Below are 21,484 nucleotides of genomic sequence, written 5' to 3'. Positions count from 1 at the left end.
TTTGTTTTTTTGCTTTCATCCACTAAATTATTTCCCATGTAACATTTCCCCCTCATCCTTCTGAAAATAAAATTTTTCTCAGGCCTGTGGCTTAGCAGCAAAAGCAAAGGGAAATTATGTCTGTTCTACTTCAAGGGAAATACCAGCATTTCCCTAGAAAGCGCTCTGGCAGAAGAGGAGAAATTTGGACCCTGGCCTCTGCTCTGCCTGAAGGAAGGGTTGTTGGAGGAGTGGATCCAAGAGCGAATGTGCCAGCAACCGTCTGCACGTCAGCTTCCTAGGCCCATCTAGGACCTTGGGTGGACATCTCGGTCTCCTTCTACCCCAAAGGTCCTCAGTCCAGGAAGGCCACATCTCTCCTCTTATCTGGACACCTGTGCTGTGAGGTGTCAGCCATCTCAAGAGTGGCTTTCAGGGAATGCATCTGGTGTATTTTTGTGTAAATCTCTTTCCACTTGGAAACCCTTGTTGCCTCATTACATAAGCAGTCGGGGAAGGACGTGTGGCAAGTTTCTTAGATTTTATGCCCTTTTTAATGTTCTAACATGTGAAGTTAGTTTTCCTGACTTATTTTGGTCCAAACCTGAAATAGAAAATTTTCATGCATTTTTATACATATCCCAAGCTCAATTCTTCAGTTAATAGGCTACGTACCCACACATTAGTTTATCCACAGGAAATCTCACTCTGACATTTTAGACCTAGTTGAGCACACTTGGACACTTTCTGGGCTGTTTATTACGTGTGAAACTTCCTTCCCTGGAGTTATCTGCCCAGAAAAGTTTTCAGTGTCAAAGGTCAACTCAAAAAACTAGAATGAGCTTTTTCTGTCAGCCGGCCAAGATGCCGAAAGGGAAGAAGGCCAAGGGCAAGAAGGTGGCCCCGGCCCCTGCTGTTGTGAAGAAGCAGGAGGCCAAGAAGGTGGTAAATCCCCTGTCTGAGAAGAGGCCAAAGAATTTTTTGGCATTGGACAGGACATCCAGCCCAAGAGAGACCTCACCCGCTTTGTCAAATGGCCCTGCTACATCCAGCTGCAGCGACAGAGGGCCATCCTGTACAAATGGCTGAAGGTGCCCCCTGCGATTAACCAGTTCATCCAGGCCTTGGACCGCCAAACAGCTACCCAGCTGCTTAAGCTTGCCCACAAATACAGACCAGAGACCAAGCAAGAGAAGAAGCAGAGGCTATTGTCCTGGGCAGAGAAAAAAAGCTGCTAGCAAAGGGAATGTCCCCTCTAAGAGGCCACCGGTAATCAGAGCAGGTGTCAACACTGTCACCACTCTGATAGAGAACAAGAAGGCTCAGCTTGTGGTGATTGCACATGACGTAGACCCACCAAGTTGGTCGTGTTCCTGCCTGCCCTGTGTCGCAAGATGGGAGTCCCTTACTGCATCATCAAGGGGAAGGCCAGGCTGGGGCATCTGGTCCACAGGAAGACCTGTACCACTGTCGCCTTCACACAAGTCAACTTGGAAGACAAAGGCACTCTGGCTAAGCTGGTGGAGGCCATCAGGACCAACTACAATGACAGATACGATGAGATCCACCATTACTGGGGAGGCAACATTCTGGATCCAAAATCTGTGGATCGTATTGCCAAGCTGGAAAAAGCAAAGGCTAAAGAGCTTGCCACTAAACTGGGCTAAGCATACTCTTGAGTTTTCTGTACATAAAAACAATAAATTGTCCTTACTTCAGTGAAAAAAAAAAAAACAACTAGAATGAGGAAAAGACGGTGGGAAAGAACAGCAGCTCAGCTTATCTTAAATGAAGATTTCTGGTGTCGATGTGTTAGTTTAAGTAGATTGCCAGAATACCAAACATAGTCATACTCAAAGCTGATTACAGCATCCATCTAGTGGATTATATGCAGACATTAGAATTACTTGTCTCTGAGGAATTCTTAAGGACATGGCAAATTGTTTTGAATATGGACACTGAGAAAAAGTACAATAGATTAATCTTCACTAAAGGGGAATAAAAACAGCACCTTAACTTCAGTCTTTGCTAGATGATGAATTACTTTATGAAATTTTTCTTGCCTCTACTTTTACTTTTCAAAAACTCAGCTAGTAATTTCTGTTCGAAATGTAAACTGCGAATTATCTTGTGCATTTTTTATTACCACAGTTTTAGTTCTCTAATGCCCATATTCAGAATAGTCCCATGAGAGGAACGAGTTCAGTTTATTCCTTGTCCCTGAAGCCCCAGTGGCAGGCCGTGGCGCAGCTAGGCAGAACAAAAAGTCCAGAGGCATGAGTCATGACAAGGAAGCTCCGAAACATCACACGGGCTAGAAATTGCAAGGCTGAGATTCCACAAACACTTTCCATTTCATGGAATAAATACTGCCTGCTGGACACTAGCTGCATGCTAGAGAGCGTAAGCTAATAGGAAGACATCTGTAAGGCTCTAGGGAGCTAACAGTCATTTGGATAAAAACAAGCAAGTAAATCCCAGGTATAATGAAAATCATGTGTAGAAGTTATCCCAGCATAAGGGTCATCTGTGGTCAGCCCAACTTGCAGAAACTGGGGCTAGAGTTGATCACACAATGGGGGCAAAGCCGCCCTTGTGAAAGCCGTGGTCATGGAGCTGCCTGGTGGATCCCGGGAGTCACGGTTACTTATTTCAGTAGGGCTGAGCTTAGAATGTGAAAGAGATGAAAGGCCGATGTGGCAGGAGAAACACAGTGGCTGTTTTGAATGTCATGCTCACTGGGGCCTTGGCCTTATGGATGACAAGAGGCCATGAGGAGATTTGAAAGCTTGGGCTTACACTACCTTTGCATTTCCCAAGGCTACTTTGGGGGAGCGGCGGGGGAGGGAGAGAAGTGAGCGGTCCAGAAGGCCTCGTGAGGACCGTCCAAGCCAGCCCCAAGCCGGCCTGAGCTGGGGCAGTGCTAGAGAATGAAGAAGGTGAGCTGGGGCAAAGCGCAGAGCCAAGCCTGCGGGTGTGGCACGGACAGAAAGGGGGTGGAGGGAGAGCCCCAGATCCTGATCTTCTGAGAGAGTGGAGGAGTTGTTGAAGTAGGACATGTGGGGTAGATGCTGGGAATGAATGAGCTTCTGTTTGGGGCATGAAGTTCTTTCCCTCTTTTCTTTCCTTTTTTTTTTTTTTTAAATTATGTGTGTGTGTGTGTGTGTGTGTGTGTGTGTGTGTGTGTGTGTGTGTGTGGTCAGCTCAGCCCACCAGGGGGCGCGGCTGGCTGGCATGTGGTGCTGGGGGATTGAACCGCGGTCCCTGTGCTTTGCCAAGCTTGTTCCAAGTAGGTGCTTTAGACCACTGAGCCATCTCACCAGCCCCTCCCTCTTTTCTTTTCTTTCCTTCCCTTTCCTCTTCCTGCATTCCCATCCTTTCCTATATCTTATACCCTGCCTTTTTCTTTTTTTTCTTCCTTCTTTTCTTTTTTCCCTTCCTTCCTTCCTTTCATTCAGTCACTGACTGAACTTTTATCAGTCCCTGCCTATGTACCAGGCGTGATCCCAGACATGTTGTCCCAGGTCCTTTGTAAATTAGGCCAGTTTCCACGATCTCCAGCCACCAAGGAGAAGAAAGACATTTTTATAGCCACAATTGCCGGATGTCCCTGTTCAGGACACAGTGGTCAGGCAGAAGACACAGAAAGTTCAACTTCTTTCACATGACACTGCATAATACATGTTTTTATATCAAACTCCCACTAATGGCCATTTTCTTTACAGGTAGTGCCATTATTTCTGTTATGTTTCTAAAAGAAAATTTGAGAGCTTCAGATATACTTGGTGAGTAATTATTAACTGTAACATTACATGATCAGGAAACAACACTGTCCATTAAAAAGTATGTGCTTTAAGAACAGAAAAAAATACTGAAATGGATGCAAATTCTCCTTTTGGGGTGAACAAACTTCTATTTTGGAGCTGCCAGTTCATCTCGCATAAAAAATTTCCATTTGCATTCTGATCACTATGTTATTGTCTATAGCAAATTACTGTTTTTGTCATAGTATTTTATTAACATAAAACTTTTATGAAGATAATAAAATTAAGCAAAATACCTGTTACCTAATAGACTGCTGTACTTCAAAGGACACACTCAACGTACTGTTACATTTATTTTTTTATTGTTACATTTCTAATGCATAAAAATGAAAACCATGTAAGTGCACCAAGTAACTGGCCTATTGTGTTTTGCTCCTAAAACTACCTATTGTATTTAGCTCCTGCTAAAAGTAACACAGAAGGTTGCTTGCTTGCCAGATTGTTATTTTGGAAATACAGTTATTAATAGAAAGTAACAGTAGCCTTCCTGGCTCTAAGAAAGACTTCTGTTATACATCCATGTTATCTTTATTCATTGTATCTTCTTGCTTTTGTTGAAAATATCACTGGTGAGAAGAATTATAAAGATTCATATTTTGTTCCCTGACAAAACTCTGTGTGAATTGCTGCTGACATATGGTAATGAATACAGATACTTTAGGCACTTTAAATAAAACAATGCCTCCCCTCTTCCAGGGAGATCATATTTTCTAAAACCATGAGCTCTAAATGTGACACCAGTGTTGGTATGTTGAGCATTTGTTTTCCCTGATCAAGTTTCCCTTGAGCCTAGTGTCTTGAAAGTGTTTTCACTTTTTCTTTTCTTCTTTGGTTTGATTCTGCTAGTAGAGTTTTTAGTCAACATTGTCAAATTTTTCATGGTTAAAATGTTTTCCTAAATGCATTCATATGTGAAGTGTATCTCTTCCAACGTACTATTTTTCTATACTGTATTTTATATGTTGTGGTTTATGGAATCATTTGAGGAAGTCATATGAAATCAGAAGTAAAAATGAGCAGGGCCTGAGTTGTATAAATTAAAAAATGTAGGTCCTACCCTTTTTTCCATTTATAAATGTCTTAAGGAACTTTTTTTTATTAGCACGTAACTGTGACATATCATGAATACGTTCCTCGTGGCAAGTTGGCACACACGCGTGTGGCACCTTCATTCTTTTCACTTCTTTTTCCCTCACCTCTCTTTCTTCTATCTGCATCCCTGGGTCCCCTTCCCATGTGCAAAAGGCCACCTACCTCCCTGTTTGGCTTTAAGGAAACTTTGAATCCTTTTACTGAGCATCTGTCACTGTTTGTTGTTAATAGTTGATTATTGATGTTAATCTAATTTAATGAGAGAATACAATGGAGACAATGGAGAATTTACTAGTTATCTTGGACATTAATGATCAAAATATAATTACAACTGGATCTCTGCCCTGAAATAATTTATAGTCAATGCTAAAATATATTCATAAATAAGTTTTTAAAAGCATGAGCCATGAGCCTGTAGTTCAGAACGGTGTTTCTGAGTGTCAGCCCTAACATTTTGGGGTGGATAACGTTTCCTTGTAGGGGCTTGCCTGTCCCCTACCTGTAGGGTGTTTCATCCTCAGTCCTTCTCCCACGCAATGCTTCCAATGGTCTCCGCCATAGTCAGCCAACCAAAACTGTCTCTAGGTGTTACAGATGTCCTCTAAGGTGAAGTCCTCCTCAGCTGAGAACCACTAGGGTAAAGAGAAATAGCTCTGGCTGGGAAGATCAGAGAAGATAGATAGATAGATAGATAGATAGATAGATAGAGGTAGAGGTAGAGGTAGAGGTAGAGATAGAGATGTCTACAGGGTGTTCAGGGTCTCACTACTAGATCAGAATCATAGCGATCCACCTGTTTACAGCCTCCCAAGAGCTGGGATTACAGGCGTGTGCACCACACCCAGTCTCAATTGCCATCTCAGTGTGCCCCAGGGGTGGGGCCGGCAAGGCAGGCCCAGGGACGAACCCCTGGCACCTGCACCTGCTTGCAGGCACTTTAACCCGCTGAGCTATTTGGCCAGCCCAAGAAGATTGTTTTAAAGCAGAGGTATCATTTGAATTGGTTTGACAGCTACAAAGGACAGGCATAGGCCACATCTAAGGACATGGTAGAGGGCACACAAAGGGCATGACACAGGAAGTGTTAACAGAGGTGTAGAAAGGTAAATTGAGTTCTCTTTTAAAAAAAAATGCATCTGGATTCAACCTCTGCTATGGACTATGTGGCCAACTTAGTATAATTTAACATCTCAAAGCCTCTGTTTGCTGACAAATACATGAAATGTTTTGAGGATCAAATTTGATAATCCATATAAAAGCAGTTGGAGAAGTGTAAAATGCCCTCCCTACAACTGCTATAATGACTATGATCATCTCCATTCCTAAGCAATACCCAAGAGGTAATACTAACAATGTAACATAAGGAATGGGCAACACACACACACACACACACACACACACACACGCAAACAAACCAACAAAATAAAATCTCAAGTTAATTCTTTAGGAATCTTAGATTTTTCCGTACTTTGATACCAAAAACAAAGCACTTGTGTCAGGTATTCTGTTGTATTTTATATGGATTGTATTATTTAAATGTATGAACAACACATTTAAAGAGGCAAAATTTGGGGCTGGGGAGATACCGCAGCAGTCTGAGCACCTGCCTGGCAAGCTCAAGGAACTGGGCTTGGATTCCCAGTGCCACATGCTGTGCTGGCGCCAGAGCCCTGGGCGCACTGTGCCGGAGGATCATTACGAGTCTAAGCTGTGTAGCAAGACCCTGTACCAAATAAATAAATAAATAGCACAGTTTGATACTTTGGTTAAATAACTTGCTCAGTATCATCTAATTAGTAGGCAACAGATCTGTGTTCTGACAATGGGAACCTAAAAGAGCTAGATTAGAATGGTTGGGTGTGAATCTCTAGTATCAGCAGGCTGAGTGACCTTCGTGACACCACCAAAAAAGCTCTGTGAATCTCAGTTTCCTCCTCTGTAAAATGATGGTAATATTACTACCTTCCAGCATTAAATGAGTTCCTATATTAAAATTCTTAAAGCAGGGTCTATCCCATACTAAGTGCTCAAAAAATGTTACCTGTTAGTACTACTACTACTGTAATCACCCACCGCTGCACTCTGCTAGTTAGTCAGAAAACAAAGAAAAAAATACCTTACTTAGGTTATTTTTCAAACTTTAGTAATCTGGCAAATATGTCCCACAACTCTGATTTGTTTTTGTTTTTGCCTTCCTAACTGAATGCTTTTTGAGGAGGACTATCTGAGTGATAAATCACACCACCATCAGTCTAAGCAATCCATTCTTACCTTTACAGTGGTGTCATGATAATGAACTAGGATTTTTTACTCCTATTCATTCCCTGTCTTCCATTGAGGAACATCGCAAGATTATCGTCATTTGAGATGTCATGATTCATTTCATACCTAGGCAAGGACGCTTCCAACCTCACTCAATGATGTGTTGAAGCATATGTGTTTGCTTTGGACCTTTGCTGCTATTGCCTTGAGAAAATTTAGCTCTTTCTGCTAAAGCAAAATATATCCCCACCTTTCTTTTTTCTTTACAGGGACTAAAACCAAATAGGGAAAAGAATAGTTAGTGGTGTTTTTTAAAGATTAACATATGAGCATGCTAAAAATTAAATTGTCAGAACGTGAGAAGGAAAATCATTTGTTTTCCCCTACTTGAAGCAAATGAAAGTTTTTTTTCATGGTGGAACAAATGAAGATTTCTGGGCCATGTGGAAACAAGCTGAACTAATTTATTGCCAAATGCTGTTCTGTGGCTATGAAGCTTTTCACCACTAGCCTTTTAAAAAAATGAACTCACAAAAGCGCTGTCGGAAGGGAATAGCCAGCTATTATTAACTCACTGACAAGCTCTGGACTCTGCTCTGACTCTTAGTGGATTAATAATTTTAAATTATTTTAATGATTATTTTTCCTTTTTAAAACACCAGTTTCTCTCCCTCCAACCAGCCAAAAGCTCTAGTGTTTTCCCCTTTCTTCTCCCTCCATCATCAAAAGTATCAAATCTAATAGTCTGTGAGATCCTCATTGATTTAAGCCCAGATAATGTCATCATGCAAATAAAAATTACAGTCAGCTCAGCAGCATTGCCCAGAGACAAGAACTAGGTTGCATCAAGTCACCTTCAAAGATTTCCTTCCATGGGAAGTCATGACTTTAATAGTGAAATAAAGGCCTCCCCCAGCCTTTGCACACACTCGAAGCCAGCATGGGTTGGGTCCAGTGCCTAGAATACTGCTGAATAAAGCATCATTCCAATTGAGGGGCAGGTTGGACATTTTGGTTTCAGAGCTAGTGAACAATAGTAGTCTTTGCAACAGCAGATCCAGAGCTCTTTGGATTCACTGAATTATTGAGCGCTCCCAGACTCCTTTGATCTTGACTGTCATGAGCCCAAGAAACCTGGAATGACTGTACTTCTAAAAGGGCATTTCTAAGTGGTCTGGTGCCGAGAAGTCCAGTTAATTCTGTGGCCCCTGGCATCCCACAAAAGCATTTATTGGAATCCCATGGATCAGGAGATGTGTTTATAAGGACCAAATGAGCCAGATAGGTTTTGGAGTCAGGTTAGCTGAAAAAACTCTGAAGGCTCCCAGAAATCAGGTCAATGTAGGTTCTACAAACTGGAAAATAGGTAGTTAATTATAGCAGGCATTACCAGGGAGATGGTTCAGTGGCATAAGCACCTGCCTGGCAAGTGCAAGGTCCCGAGTTCGATCCCTGGTACCACAAAAAAGTAAAAACTAAATAATACCTGGCATCCAACTAGGTAGAATGGGGACAAAATTTGAGATTTCATCAAAAAGCAGTCCAGAAAACAGGATGCTGAGCAAGAAAGAGCTGCACACGCCAGTCATAAAACACCAGGCCCGCCTACGGCTGGAGCTCAGCAGGCTGGGGCAGCTGGGAAACTGCAGCAGCACCAGGATGATCCTGAGTCCAGTCCCGGTTCCCTCCAATCACAGTTAACTTCCTTCCTGCCTGCAAGTGTGTATCAGACACTTTTACAATAGAACAATAGCCTCCCAAAACAAAGGCTGTAATCTCACAGCCAGGTCCAGTTCAATAGCAAGTATATCCTCTAGATTTAAAAAAAAAATCCCCAAAACATGACTTCAAGACAATATAGATGGGCCATAGAAAATTTAGAAATTATGGAAAACATAATAAGCACCGTCTCTCAGCAGTTCATGGTGGACATTGCCACATTAGCGGGCCTAAGAGGTCTGTCAGTGGAACCACTTATTTGCTTAACTCACCTCTTCCAAATGGACTTTGCTTTTGGACCTTTCTGGTGGGACATCCATCTGAAACTAGTTACAAGAAAACCCAATTTGGGAATGATCTGCTAAAGGAACTTCAGAGCCAGAAACTCCATAAGACTAGTCCAGAGCCCAAGAACCTCTGCCAGTCGGAATCAGTTCCTTCTGTCCTGCTAGCTTATACTCTGGGTGGCCGCAGGGGCTCCACTCCTGTGGACTCCCGTAGACTGCACAGCCCCAAGCTTTCTATTCAGCAGCCTGATCCCTCATTAATGCAAAGGCTAGAATATAACTGATAAGAAAATAGGACTGGGGAGATAGCTCGGAGGCATAAGCACCTACCTGGCAAGCACAAGGTCCAGAGTTCAATCCCCAGATCTGCATGCCAAGCTGCCCTGGGCCCCTAGGGGTGCCATTCCAGCCCTAGAACCTACCAGTACATGCCTGTAATGCCAGGAAGGTTGAGACAGGAGGATTGCTGTGAGTCCAAGATCAGCTTGGGGGCTATAAACTGAGCACAGGGCCAGTTTGAACTGTGTAGCAAGACCCTGTCTCAAAAAAAAAAAAAAAAAAAAAGACTACCTGAGTTCTAGTCCAAGTACTCTACTTCATAGCTGAAAACTCCCAGGCAAAAGTCTTTCCCTTTGTGACTTAGATCCTTCATTTGTCAAATGCGGACAGTAGTAGTTTGAGTGTATATATTATATGTTGTACACATTACATATTATATACTGCATGAATTCTACATAGTATATGTTTATTAGTGTAATTACATAGTAATAAACAGGAGTCCTCCTTATCCACACTTTTTTTTCTGTGATGTTAGTTGTCATGATCAACTACCAACCAAAATATGAAATATAAACTTCCAGAAATAACTCAATAATTTTAAATAACTTTTATGAAAGTATATCATTATAATCATTCTATTTTATTATTGATTGTGGTTCATAGTTTATTGTGCCTAATTTATAATTAAACTATCATAGTTATGTGCCTGCTGAGAAAAATCCAATATATGTAGGGTTTGGTACTATCTGAGATTTCAGAGATCTTGGAATATACCCTTCATTCACAAAGAATTTGTTATAAGGATAAAATTAGTAATATATGAAGCATTTAGAATGTGGCTCAGAGTATTATTATCTATTGCAGTTTTTATTAGCAGCACAATTTAATTTGTCAGCTATACTTGTCTATTTTGAGAATATGTCTTAAGTGCAAGTGTTACTGTTCCATGTCACATCCCCTCCCAGGATACCTAGTCTATCATGGCAAAGAGCAAGGACTTGCTTGTATACCTGTTGTATACAAAGGACAAGTTTAAAGGAAGAGACGTCATTATTTGTATATTGTATAAAGATAACGTGAAATGTGAAGTTCCCTCCAGCCCGCTTTTAAGTAACTTGAGTTGTACTTGGTGAGAAAATGGAATTGGTGGCAGTGTGGGTGAGGGACAAGGATGGGCCGCACCCTTGAATTGTGGGTGGCGTCCAGCTCCAGACCTGAGCTGCCACATGCAGCTTGCCCTCAGCTGCGTGGCTGCTCTGCGTCCACGTCCCTCGAGTGTCCAGATGCCATTGCCTTATGCACCAGTTCTTGAGGTTGGCTGTGGGCAGAGTAGTGCTGCCATATTTGCTTCTCTGGGCTCCATGAATATCAAGCCATTTCTCTCCTTCAATTTTCTTTCAAGACCAATGGGAGTAGTCTTCACTAAGCAAGGAGAAGTCACTTGCTACACCTTCCATTCTCAAGGTGGGTCATTGCCTCCTTGCAGGCAGCCCCAGTAACGGTCCCTGCTCATCTCTGGGCTATACTATTAGAGATGCAGTTATAGATCAACTTTAGGCAGAACTGAGATGGCCGTGGAGTCATGGCAGGCAGTCAGCATCCTGACAGGGATCTGTCCTGGGTCTTCTGTCACATCCGACATCCAGGTGAGCTTCCAAGAGTATTCTGCTGCCCAGAGTGACCTCTTACAGAGCTGAATTCCTGGGGTATGGTGACTTAGCTCATACCTACAGAGGAGACTGACTTGTAGCTGAGTCAGTAGCTCGTCTGAGTGTCCGGCTAGCAAGTAGCAGTGAAACTTGAATTTGTCAGAGGCAATTTCAGCTTGGATTAGAATGGTGGGATCCAAGGCTTGACCCAAAACATAACCACATCAGTGGTCCAGGAGCACATCCTGCTGCCTTCTCCCTTTGGCATCTGATATGTCCATATCACTTCTTTGGGCAAACGAAATAGTATGTGTGAAAAGGGACTTTGAAAGTTTGGTTGCAAAACAATCAGGCATTTTATTTATTTTTAGCTTTGAAATGCAATGAAGATAACCATTAATCAAGGGGTGCACAAAAGGCAGATGTGGAAGTCCAGGTGAAACAGGGAGGAATGTGCTGGGAAACAAAAGAGATAAGACTGAATAGTAAGTTAAATAATACTTTCTCCGTATAATGAAATACTATGCAGACTTAAAAGGATGAGTCCTCCCTACGTCTCCTCTGAGATGTCCAGTGGAGAAAAACACAGAACAGTACATATATGGTTTTGTGTGGAACAAACAAAACTCTTGCACTTGCACGCTGCATGCATAAAACATCTTTTTAAAAAAAAGCAGCCTTTGGAACTAGCAGTGCTAGTTCACCTTAGGGAGGGGGACTGGGACCATCAGGGTGTGAGAGACACCGAACTTTGCACTGTCACCTTTCTGCACCTCTGGGATTTGTGCCACATACATGTATCACCAACTCAAAATTAAACTAAAGCACAGGAATATCAGGTGACTCTAGGTGAAATGAAGAAAGTTTGTTGGAGTAGCTTATTTAAGTAAGAAATTTCGATTTTATAAAAGAAACTAAAGTGTCTGAGGCTGTTTAACAATATATTCAATGGCTTCACAGTACTCCCTACGCACTATTTAGAAACTACTTTTGAAAATCCCTTCCTTAGGAACCTAATTCAGAATAATTGTATAATCTTTGTGTCCCAAGGAAAAAGACATGACCAGTAATTTTCCTCTATGCTCTTTATATGATTTTCATTATTTTGTTTTTATTGTAGTGTTTAATAATATATACTGTTTTTTAGTATAAAAGTTCTCATTAGAAGTAGCTATAAAATTATGCATATAATCTGTCTTTACAAAGTATTACAGAAAAAAGTTTATGGCTTCTAAAATATCCTGAATAGATACTGTGTAGCTTGTGTGCAAAACCAACACTATTTATTGTCAGAAACTAGTACTCAAAAGGTCAATCATGCTGTTAAAAGGAATAAAGAAATTGGTGCCTTCAAACCATGAGATTTTTATGCACTGCCTAAGTTGTTTCAGGTTGGAATCAATGCTGACTGTAAATTACATCTACAACAATGCTGAGCTCAGTGTTGAAAGGAGCTGGATTATGTTTTGAAGTGTGGTATCTGAAAAATGCCACTTATATCAATTTTTCTCAGGCTGCTAATTATGTGTAAGTAAGTAGTTTTGAGGTATCAGAAAGGCAAGTCCTCCTTTCACCCCGCCTTGGATGGCCAGGCCTCCCACCCACGTTCCTGTCATCATTTTCAATTTTCCATGATGCTAAAACGAGAGGAACACACTCCTGTCATTAGGCTTCCGATATTATTTGTTTTTACTAAGCTGACCTTGGAATTCTAGATCCTAGATTAGATTAATTAAAATGTAGGCCAGCATTCTTCATTATTACTGCTGCTAAAAGGACTCCAATGAATGGCAGGGTTTCCAGCGATGTCACCACCCGCGTGGGTGTACAGGCTGCTGAGGTGAGTAGGTGGACTTCACTTCCAGGACCCAGGTCCACCTTGATTTACTGGCCCATGTGGAAACAGTCAGCATGAAGGAGATTTCAGGTCTCCACCTGCACATCATCTGACCTGCTCTACTTTCTGGGAAAGCCTTCCTCAAGGGGCTAGGATTCACCTGGGACAACAGAGAGAAATCAAAAATTACTTCCTGCTCCATCCATGCCTGGACTTTTATCCCTACTTTGAAGATAGCACCTTTTGGTGAATGTGAGATGCTATCTAGCAATGGTTTGACGAATCCTGTTTTTATAGGAAGGGGCCATCCACTCCTTAACAACGAATGCTCCATCTCTAAGTAATGTTTGCGTCAACACATACCTTTAAGTGCCCCTTGACAACTTGGTTTTTCTTTTCTGTTTTATTTAAGGTATGACATTGGCCATTGCAGGAACATATTTATTGGTGAACTTTGCTCCAAACAGAACTCAGGCTGTCTCAGCAAGAAGTGTACAGTATTACTTTGTTGGCTGGCAGTTCCTGGTCTATGTGGTAAGAACTATAGACATTTTACTGTTGAGACCAGCATCACCTGCAGGTGTTAGGGAACTGATACAACCTCTTTTTGTCACACTGGGGACTTATAAAATATAATTGTATTTGATTGGTACTTTGAAATGCTATGTCATCTATAGAAGCATCTTCCAAAAAGTCCTTTTTGAGATCCAGGCAACTGATGGTGGAAGAATAACAGCCTGAGCAACATGTAAAGAAAGCATGAGTTGTGCTGCTTTAGACATTTGCCAGTAATCAGGGTGTTTTGTTGGACACGGTGGCTATAATCTAGCAAATATGAAAAGGAAAGTGTGCTCGAAGTGGTGGACATGTAACTTGTGAAGGAAGTCAACTGAGATTAGAGAATAAGAATATTCTAGAAAGGGGGTGTTGTGAGAAGAAAACTAGGATCATCTAGTGGAACTTGAACCAAGAGCTAGACTGCTAAAATAGTAATGAATTTGTAAAAAAGAATCAAACTGTACTGAATCATACATTTTTTAGAATTCCAAGTGATCTCCAAAAACTCTCTGAACCAGTCATCTGTTGTTAAAACAAGCACAGCAGTGTGGTCCTACTCTGTATGGGTGGCATGAAAAGGGTGACGTTAAAGCCAAGAATTCAAGCCCAATATCCTGGAGCAGACCTGTAATCCGCCTATCACAGGGCCTGGCCACCTTGGATAACTCAGCGAGATCCTGTCACCAAAAAAAGTACTGGGGATATAGTTCCATGGTACCATGCTTGCCTAGCCTGCATAAGCCCTGGATTTAATCCCCAGTATGGATTTTTAAAAATATATGACATTGTCATTTACTGGGACCTGTTTCCTGGTGACCTCTGCTGAGGTGTAACCCAGGATGGTACAGCAGCCATTCCTGGTCCCTGCATCCCACCGTCTCTGACATGGCACACAAACACGCACAGATCTTTTCACCATGTAGTCTGCCTCTTCCCTCCTTCTCTCACCCTACAGAAATACTTAGGTTCTCCTGTTTGAAAAGAAAAACCCTTCATGTCTACACACCCTTTAATAAACTGTCCTATTTCCCTTCTTCTGTTTGCACGAAAAATGACCCCGAATCCTGTGTGCTCACTGGCCAATCCACCTCTCAGCTCCACTCTCTCCTCCTTCACCACACTCTGGGTCCTAGAGTCTGTGCTCTTCGAGTATTGCCCAGAAGAATTTTTTTTTTTTAAATCTGAATCCTTCTTAAACCTGTGCAGGGTTCATCCATGCCCACATCTGGGTAGACCAGCTGGAGCCTCTCTCTCTCTCCATGGCTTCTTCACCGTGGTTTCTGTCCCTCCTGTTCCTCTCTGACCAATCCACCCTTGGCTCTCCAAGGCTCCTCCTCCTCTGCCAGCCCTCTGGGCCTGTTTATGCTGCCTTCTCTCCTAAGCGCTCACCCCCCTCCAGCCTCCTCCCAGACCCAGACCTGCCTCCCTTTCTGCACCCTCTTCTGTCTACTTATTCCTCCTCCCTGCCTGGATGCTCCTCTCAGATGTTTCGGGCAGCTGAACTCGGGATCTCCGCCCCCAAACTCTGCTCTCCTACATTTCCCATGGCAGCCTTCCATATCAAATGTCTGAGATGCACACGACTTCTCCCTACCCTCCATCCCACCCTCCATTCCTGGATATTTGAAAGTCCTTTCGATGTGAGGCCTATTTCACCTTGCCATGGCCCTTGCATTAATTCACACCTTCCTCATCTCATGCTCAGACAACCGTAGCAGCCTCTTAATGAGTTTGTCTCCCCTACTGCTCCCCTACTCTGTGACTGTAAGTATCCTCCCAACAGGCAAAACTTCTCACTTAGCCGTCCCCAGCCACATAAGCTGGTGCCATTGTGTCCCACATAAGCTGGTGCCATCATGTCTGCAGTTCCTTCCTCCAGTCCAGTTCCCTGTCTCCCTGACCCCTCTCTCCATCCCTTCCAGCTTCCTGTAAACTCCTCTCAGAGGTGCAGCTGAGGTGCAGCCTCTTCTGTGAAGCTGTTACCCGTCGGCTGCTCCCTGGTGAAGCTTTCCACAGGCTGCGTTGTGCTTCACCTGTGCACTGCTGGTTCTACTTCAGCATGCCGTGCACCACTCCAGAGGAAGAGTAACTGTTGGTCATTCAGTCAGTCAGCGGTCAGCCCTAATGCCCTGCCCACCGAAGCACCTTGGCCAGAGGTATCATGACCTCAAAATTTCCCTCCCGGGCATTTGCGCCTTCCCGAGCTGTCGCTTCCCACCTCTTCCCCTAGCCTCTGCTTCCTTCCAACTTTTGGGGCTGCACTTCCCCACTCAGATTAGCCTGCTCAGGGTCTTCCACTTTTTGCCCTCCTTCCCGCCCCATTTATTTCCCCACTTGTCTGCAGTCTCTTCCCATCTTTCATCAATCTGTTATAAGCTCTAGAAGGAGTTTTAATTTCTGTGATTTACTTCTGTTCTTTATGCTGTTTTGAATATTTCATGATAGGCCAGACTTGAAGTCCTACCAACATATTACTACTCTGTGCCTGCAGGCCAAAAAAGAACTTCTTCATTCCAGTAAGAGAAGAGTGACATAGCCTGTGACCAGAAAATTAACAGCCTAGGTCTAATCCTTTAGAGATTAAAGATGCATCAAGGCTTATTTCCTGGAATAGACTGCATTGTTTGGTGATGAGGTGTCTTGTGCTGTTTTAGCACCCCAAGGCAACATTTTATAAGAAAAAAACTACTTTTTATTAAACTATACTTTCACCAGAATAACTGAAATTAATCACATCTTGCCGCTTTCCAAAGTCGACTTTTAAATTCCTTTCCTCACTCGTCCATTCAACTGGTTGGACCCTGGGATTATGCGGAGGAGTTTCCCCAACAGGAATTGAACAGTTCTGGGGGAGATTGTGCTTCTGCAGACTCGTGCCGTGATACTGGAAGTATGTGTGAAAGGAAATAGATACCGAAAGAGCCAGCCAAATAGTTCAGCGGATTAAAGTGCCTGCTTAGGCAGACTCTGGGGAGTTCGATCCCCTGGCCTACTGTGCTGGCCCCACCCCCAGGGCAGACTGAGCTGGCGAATGAGACTGGGCTGGTGGTGCACACCTGGAATCCCAGCACTTGGGAGGCTGTAAACAGAAGGATCACTACGATCCGGTCTACGCAGTCCGATCTATGCACTGAGACCCTGTACACCCTGTCCTAAATACAATAAATAAATAAAGGTAATAGCTACCTAGTGAGACCCTACCTTTAAAGAAGGAAAAAAAAAATGATGTGGTGGCACACTTGGGAGGCAGAGGCAGGAGGATTGCTACAAGTTCAAGGCCTCCCTGGGCTACCAAGTCAGTTCAAGCCCGGAGGGAGGGACTATCTCTCTCTCTCTCTCTCTCTCTCTCTCTCTCAATCTCTCTCTCTCTCTCTCTCTCTCTCTCTCTCTCTCCCTGTCTCAAAGAAAGATAAAAAAGGAAATAGCACATAGAAAAATGTAAGTAATCCCAGATATTTCTAAGATAGCATAAAATAAGTCTAATAAAGTCTCGTTTGAACAGCACCATGGGCATTAGACCCTAAAAAAAATAGATCATGAGGTGCTATTCTGGAACTTACTCCATTTTATAGTTGCATCTCTAAAGACTAGGAATGGCCCGTTATATACAAGATCTTGAGCTGAAGTTTGGTTTGAGCCTTATAAACATGTAGGTAGTTAACATTTAATTCTTGACTATGGCAGACTCTGTGCTTCTCATGCAAAGGACAACTCCAAAGATCATAATTACAGCAATCAAGACAATTGTGTGACGAAGCGCTCACCCATCTGTATATTACACCAAGTAAAGCCACTTCGATTGCCTTTTGCTCAAATTTTGTTCAGATAACTAAGTTGAATAAAGATGTTTAAGAGTTTCTGGGTTTTCCTTCCTATACTAGACATTGAGCCTAGGACCTCCTCACTGAGCAACATCACCAGCCCTTTATTTTTTATCCTGAGAGAGGGTCTCCCCAGATCACTAAGCTGCCCAGACTCGGTTCAAACTTGTGGTCCTCCCGCCTCAGCCTCTCAGAGTAGAAGTCTTAATAAATGTAACATTTCCCAACAAAAGGATTGTGAAATTGCAATACACTCTGGCCTTTCCTTATGGGTTCATCCCTTTCCTTATGGGTTCACCTGGACCTGACCAGTCTGCCTTCAAGTTTTGCCTTAAGTGGAAGGCTCACTGCAGCATGGCTGGGAAGCTTGTCCTCTGGTCTGGTCTCCTGGTGCAGGTAGAGGGTTTGAGACCCAGTGTCAACCAGGCCTGGCACAAGGAGGTGTGCTTCACTCACTCACTCACTCACACAGCCCTTCCTGTCGGCCTCCACAGATGGGTGGTCCTCCTCACCAGAGCTCACCAAACAGCAAGCTGAGTAGGGTTTCAAGGTCAAGCTGGCTTGGAGAGATACTGCACAAGAGGGTCCCTCTGAGGGGGCCATGGCAGAATCCATCATGTCTGTTGGCCGGTGGGGAGCTAAAAGTTCTTGAAAAAGAGAGGCATTTAATTTTGTGAGTCCTGCATACACTGGGCTCTTCGACCACAGGGCCCTTTTCTCAAAGGACCTTGCGCTGAACAACACCTATTAATGTGTTCTGCAGAACTCACAGGAGAAAATACAGCCCTAAGGCTCATTACTTCATGTTCATTGGCAGGCCATTTTTCCCACCCAGATTTTCCAACCGACTATTCAAATCGAAACCTCTGTTATGAATATAAAATCCTTCACAAAGTAATCTGCATGGTGCTCATTTTCTCTCCTCCAGACTGAAAAAAAAAAAAATTAAGTCAACAGAAGCCAGGGCCAACCCTGTCATTTGGAGTAATTCTATACTCCAAAGCTGATTATTAAGTCAGCTTTTCTGGCAAAACCTGTTTCAAAACCCATCATCAGGTGTTAAGAACCTAAAGGGAAAAAGCTGGATGCTTTAATACAGCATTAATGTCTATTGCCTGGTGTTCTCCGCTTTGTTGTCCCAGTGCAAATAGCACTGGGGCGCATGCACAGAGGCATTTCTGCAGTGCAGGAGTCCGATGTGGCTGCAGCTGCATCTGGGGTTTTACCTGCAGAAAAGCTTTACACACACCCTCACTGATCCTCTGTGTCTCACAGATGGGGAAACTGAGACCTCAAAGAGGCAGGAACTTGCACAGAATCACACAGATATTAAGTGGGAGAGCCAGAATTCCAAAGCAGGCTGTTCTCCCTGTTCTCCTCTGGGGACACACTGCGTCCAACACACTTCACTAAACACCTCTCTGAGCAGTTAGCGAAGCTGATTATCGAGGACCAAATCTTTGTCCAAACTTGGCTTTGGAGAGAACCTCTGCAGAGCTCATGTCTTGTAGACCAGAAAAGCCATATTGAAGGCTATGATTTCAAGAAAGAATTTAGAGGAGGTAACTCGGGCTCAGGTTTGGGTACTGGAAGTGGGGCCTTCGTAGAGAATTATGTGTTTCTGTTGCCAAGTCACCCCTGAGCCTGCTAGTGCCTTTGCACCACTGAAAACAGGGTGACTGGTGCCTTCAAGTCTAGTTAAGTTAGAGCACCAGCTCAGAAATCCCCAAATCAGCTCCCTTGGAAAGACTTCAGGTACCAAAACCTGCATTAGTTTTCCATTACCCTGGCAACAGGTTGTCACACTTAGTGACCTAAAACAACACAGATGCTTTACTGCAGTTTTCTAGGTCAGACGTCAACCCAGGTCTCCCCACATTAGGACCAAGGTGTTGGCAGGCTGTGCTCCTTGCCAGAGCCTCCAGGAGAGAATCCATCTCCTTGCTTCCTAGGCTTCAGCATCACCAGACTTCCCTGACTTGCATCTTCTGCAGCGGACCCCCAGCTCCACCTGGAAAGGGTCTCTGCTTTGAAAGACACATGTGGGGCTCACTTATGTCATCCAGGATACGTTCTCTGTGTCACAGTCCACCGCCCACCTCGGACCTGCAGAGCCCCTTTGCCATGTAATGTAGTGTAGTTGCAGGCTCTGGAGAATTAGAAAGCTTTCTTGGGCACCTTTATGCTGCCTACCAGGACTGCACCATTTTACCTCTCGAGCCCAGCTTTGTCACCTGTAAAGTGGGAACAGCGGTGGCACCCAGCTCCTGAGGTGGCTGTGAGGATTACATGCATCAGGATACGTGAGGTCTGGGGACAGGGCCCGGCGTGCCCTGTGTACACATGAAGAGCTGCTTCTCTCTCTCTCTCACCTCGCAGATAGCAGTCGGCCAGGCAGGCTCTTCATGGGCCACAGCAACCATGAAATGACAGCTTCTTTAGTGGTGATAATTGTCTCATGTTTTGGGCAAGCATTAACATTAATTCTTAGTTCTCAAGTATTTTCCTCGGGGCGGGGAGATGGCTCAGTAGAATAAGCGCTTCCCTGGCAAGCTCAAGGGCCTGAGTTAAATCCCCAGTTCTGCAAAAAAAAAAAAAAAAAAAAAAAAAAAAAGTATTTTCCTCCTCGGAGAGCTGTGCAACCTCTTGGCACAAAGAGAACCCAGGGCAACGCTTGTCATTCTATGAATAATGAGGACACGTTTTGTTTATCTGAATCCACAGAGATGGAGTTTGAGGGGAGAAAAGGCGTACATAGGTCTTAGAACTGACAGCTACGCTCGTCCTCACAAAAGTTAATAGTCCGTACGTAAGCAGAGGTAGACACTGCGCGCTGTGCATCAGCGCGGGAAGAACTCTCGTCCTCCAGCAACGGCTGCAGTGCTGCTGGGAGTGCGCTGGGGTTGCCGCTGGCCAGGATCAGAAGCCCGGGCTGGGGCTGGGGGCTGCTAGGATCGGGCGTCTTTCTCCCTGTTCTCCTCTGGGGACACACTGCGTCCAACACACTTCACTAGGTGAAGTGCAAGAGACTGGCAGTCAGTTTTGATGGCAGCTGTACAGAAGCGAAGAGATGGCACCTTCATTGCCTTTGTAGCATGACTTGATTAAATTAAAGTCCTGGCAAACAAGCCCCATAAGGAAAGTGAAAATAATTGGTCTGATTTACCAGGAGAAGAAAAGTCCAGTGGATGATTTAATCTTCCCTATTAGATGAAAAGCTTTTAAAACAAGAAAGACATGACCTGCTGCTTGCCATGGCCCATGGAGAATTCCAGAAAGGCACAAACTAACGAGCAAAACTGAATTGCAATGGACGCACAAGCTGAGGTAAAGAGGGCTTCATGAGTGAAGTGCAGGCCTGGAAGTACTAAAAGCCCTACCTCCAACAATTTTTAAGAAAAAAAAAGTACTTTTATTTGTCTGCTGTCAGAAAAGTAAGCTTTCATGTGTATGCTTTCAGTTCAGGAATACCATCTCTTAGAAAAATAATAATATCTTGGCTACAAGTTATCATAAGGACTACAAATATTTTTAATCTCAAAACAAAAATAAGAATTCAAAATTACACTAAGCTTTTATAAAGGTAGGAACATTTTAGACTTTCAGTCGCCTATGTTTATGAACCTTCAGTTTATTAGACTTTAGGTATCTAAGTTATTTGTAATAAATTTGAGGTGTAATTTATGTATTCATTACATGAATCCTTATTAAGTGACTGGCTGTATGCTAGCACTGGAGACAGAGTGGGAAGAATAGATGAGTCCCTGCTTTCACTGAGCTGGCATTCTGGTGGGGGAGGCAGACAGAAAACACTCACTGTATGACCAAGAAAGACACCAGGCAGTGAGAAAGCTGCTGCCTGAAGCCAGGCTGTGACATGGTGGCTCCTTTAGATCCAAGTGGTCAGGAAGGACCTCTCAGAGGAGGTGAGATCCTAGCTGACAGCAGTGACCAGAAGGAGCCATTGTCCCAACAGTGCAAACGCTCAAAGGCAGGAACAAACTGAGAGCTGCAAACAAGGAAGAAAGGAAGGGAGGGAGAGGGATAGGAGGGAGAGAGCGAGGGAAGGAGGAAGGGAGAAGGGAGGGAGAGGGATGGAAGAAAGGAAGGAAGGAAGGAAGGAAGGAAGGAAGGAAGGAAGGAAGAGAGGGAAGGGAAGAAGGAAAGAGAGGCAGGG

At 43.7% G+C, this 21,484-nt stretch overlaps 1 protein-coding gene across 1 annotated transcript in view; it reads left to right on the top strand.

The window, feature by feature from the left end:
• The window catches only part of Nipal2 (NIPA like domain containing 2), a 90,417-nt gene that overhangs the window by 50,405 nt on the left and 18,528 nt on the right, over positions 1 to 21,484 (top strand). Inside the window, exons 4-5 of the mRNA XM_004640061.2 lie at positions 3,705 to 3,764; positions 13,341 to 13,462. Of these exons, the coding sequence (XP_004640118.1) occupies positions 3,705 to 3,764; positions 13,341 to 13,462 (182 nt within the window). The remainder of the gene's footprint in view (positions 1 to 3,704; positions 3,765 to 13,340; positions 13,463 to 21,484) is intronic.

The sequence above is a fragment of the Octodon degus genome, unplaced genomic scaffold (assembly GCF_000260255.1).
Source record: "Octodon degus isolate 3935 unplaced genomic scaffold, OctDeg1.0 scaffold00118, whole genome shotgun sequence".
NCBI lineage: Eukaryota > Metazoa > Chordata > Mammalia > Rodentia > Octodontidae > Octodon > Octodon degus.
This window is presented reverse-complemented; position numbering and strand designations above follow the sequence as displayed.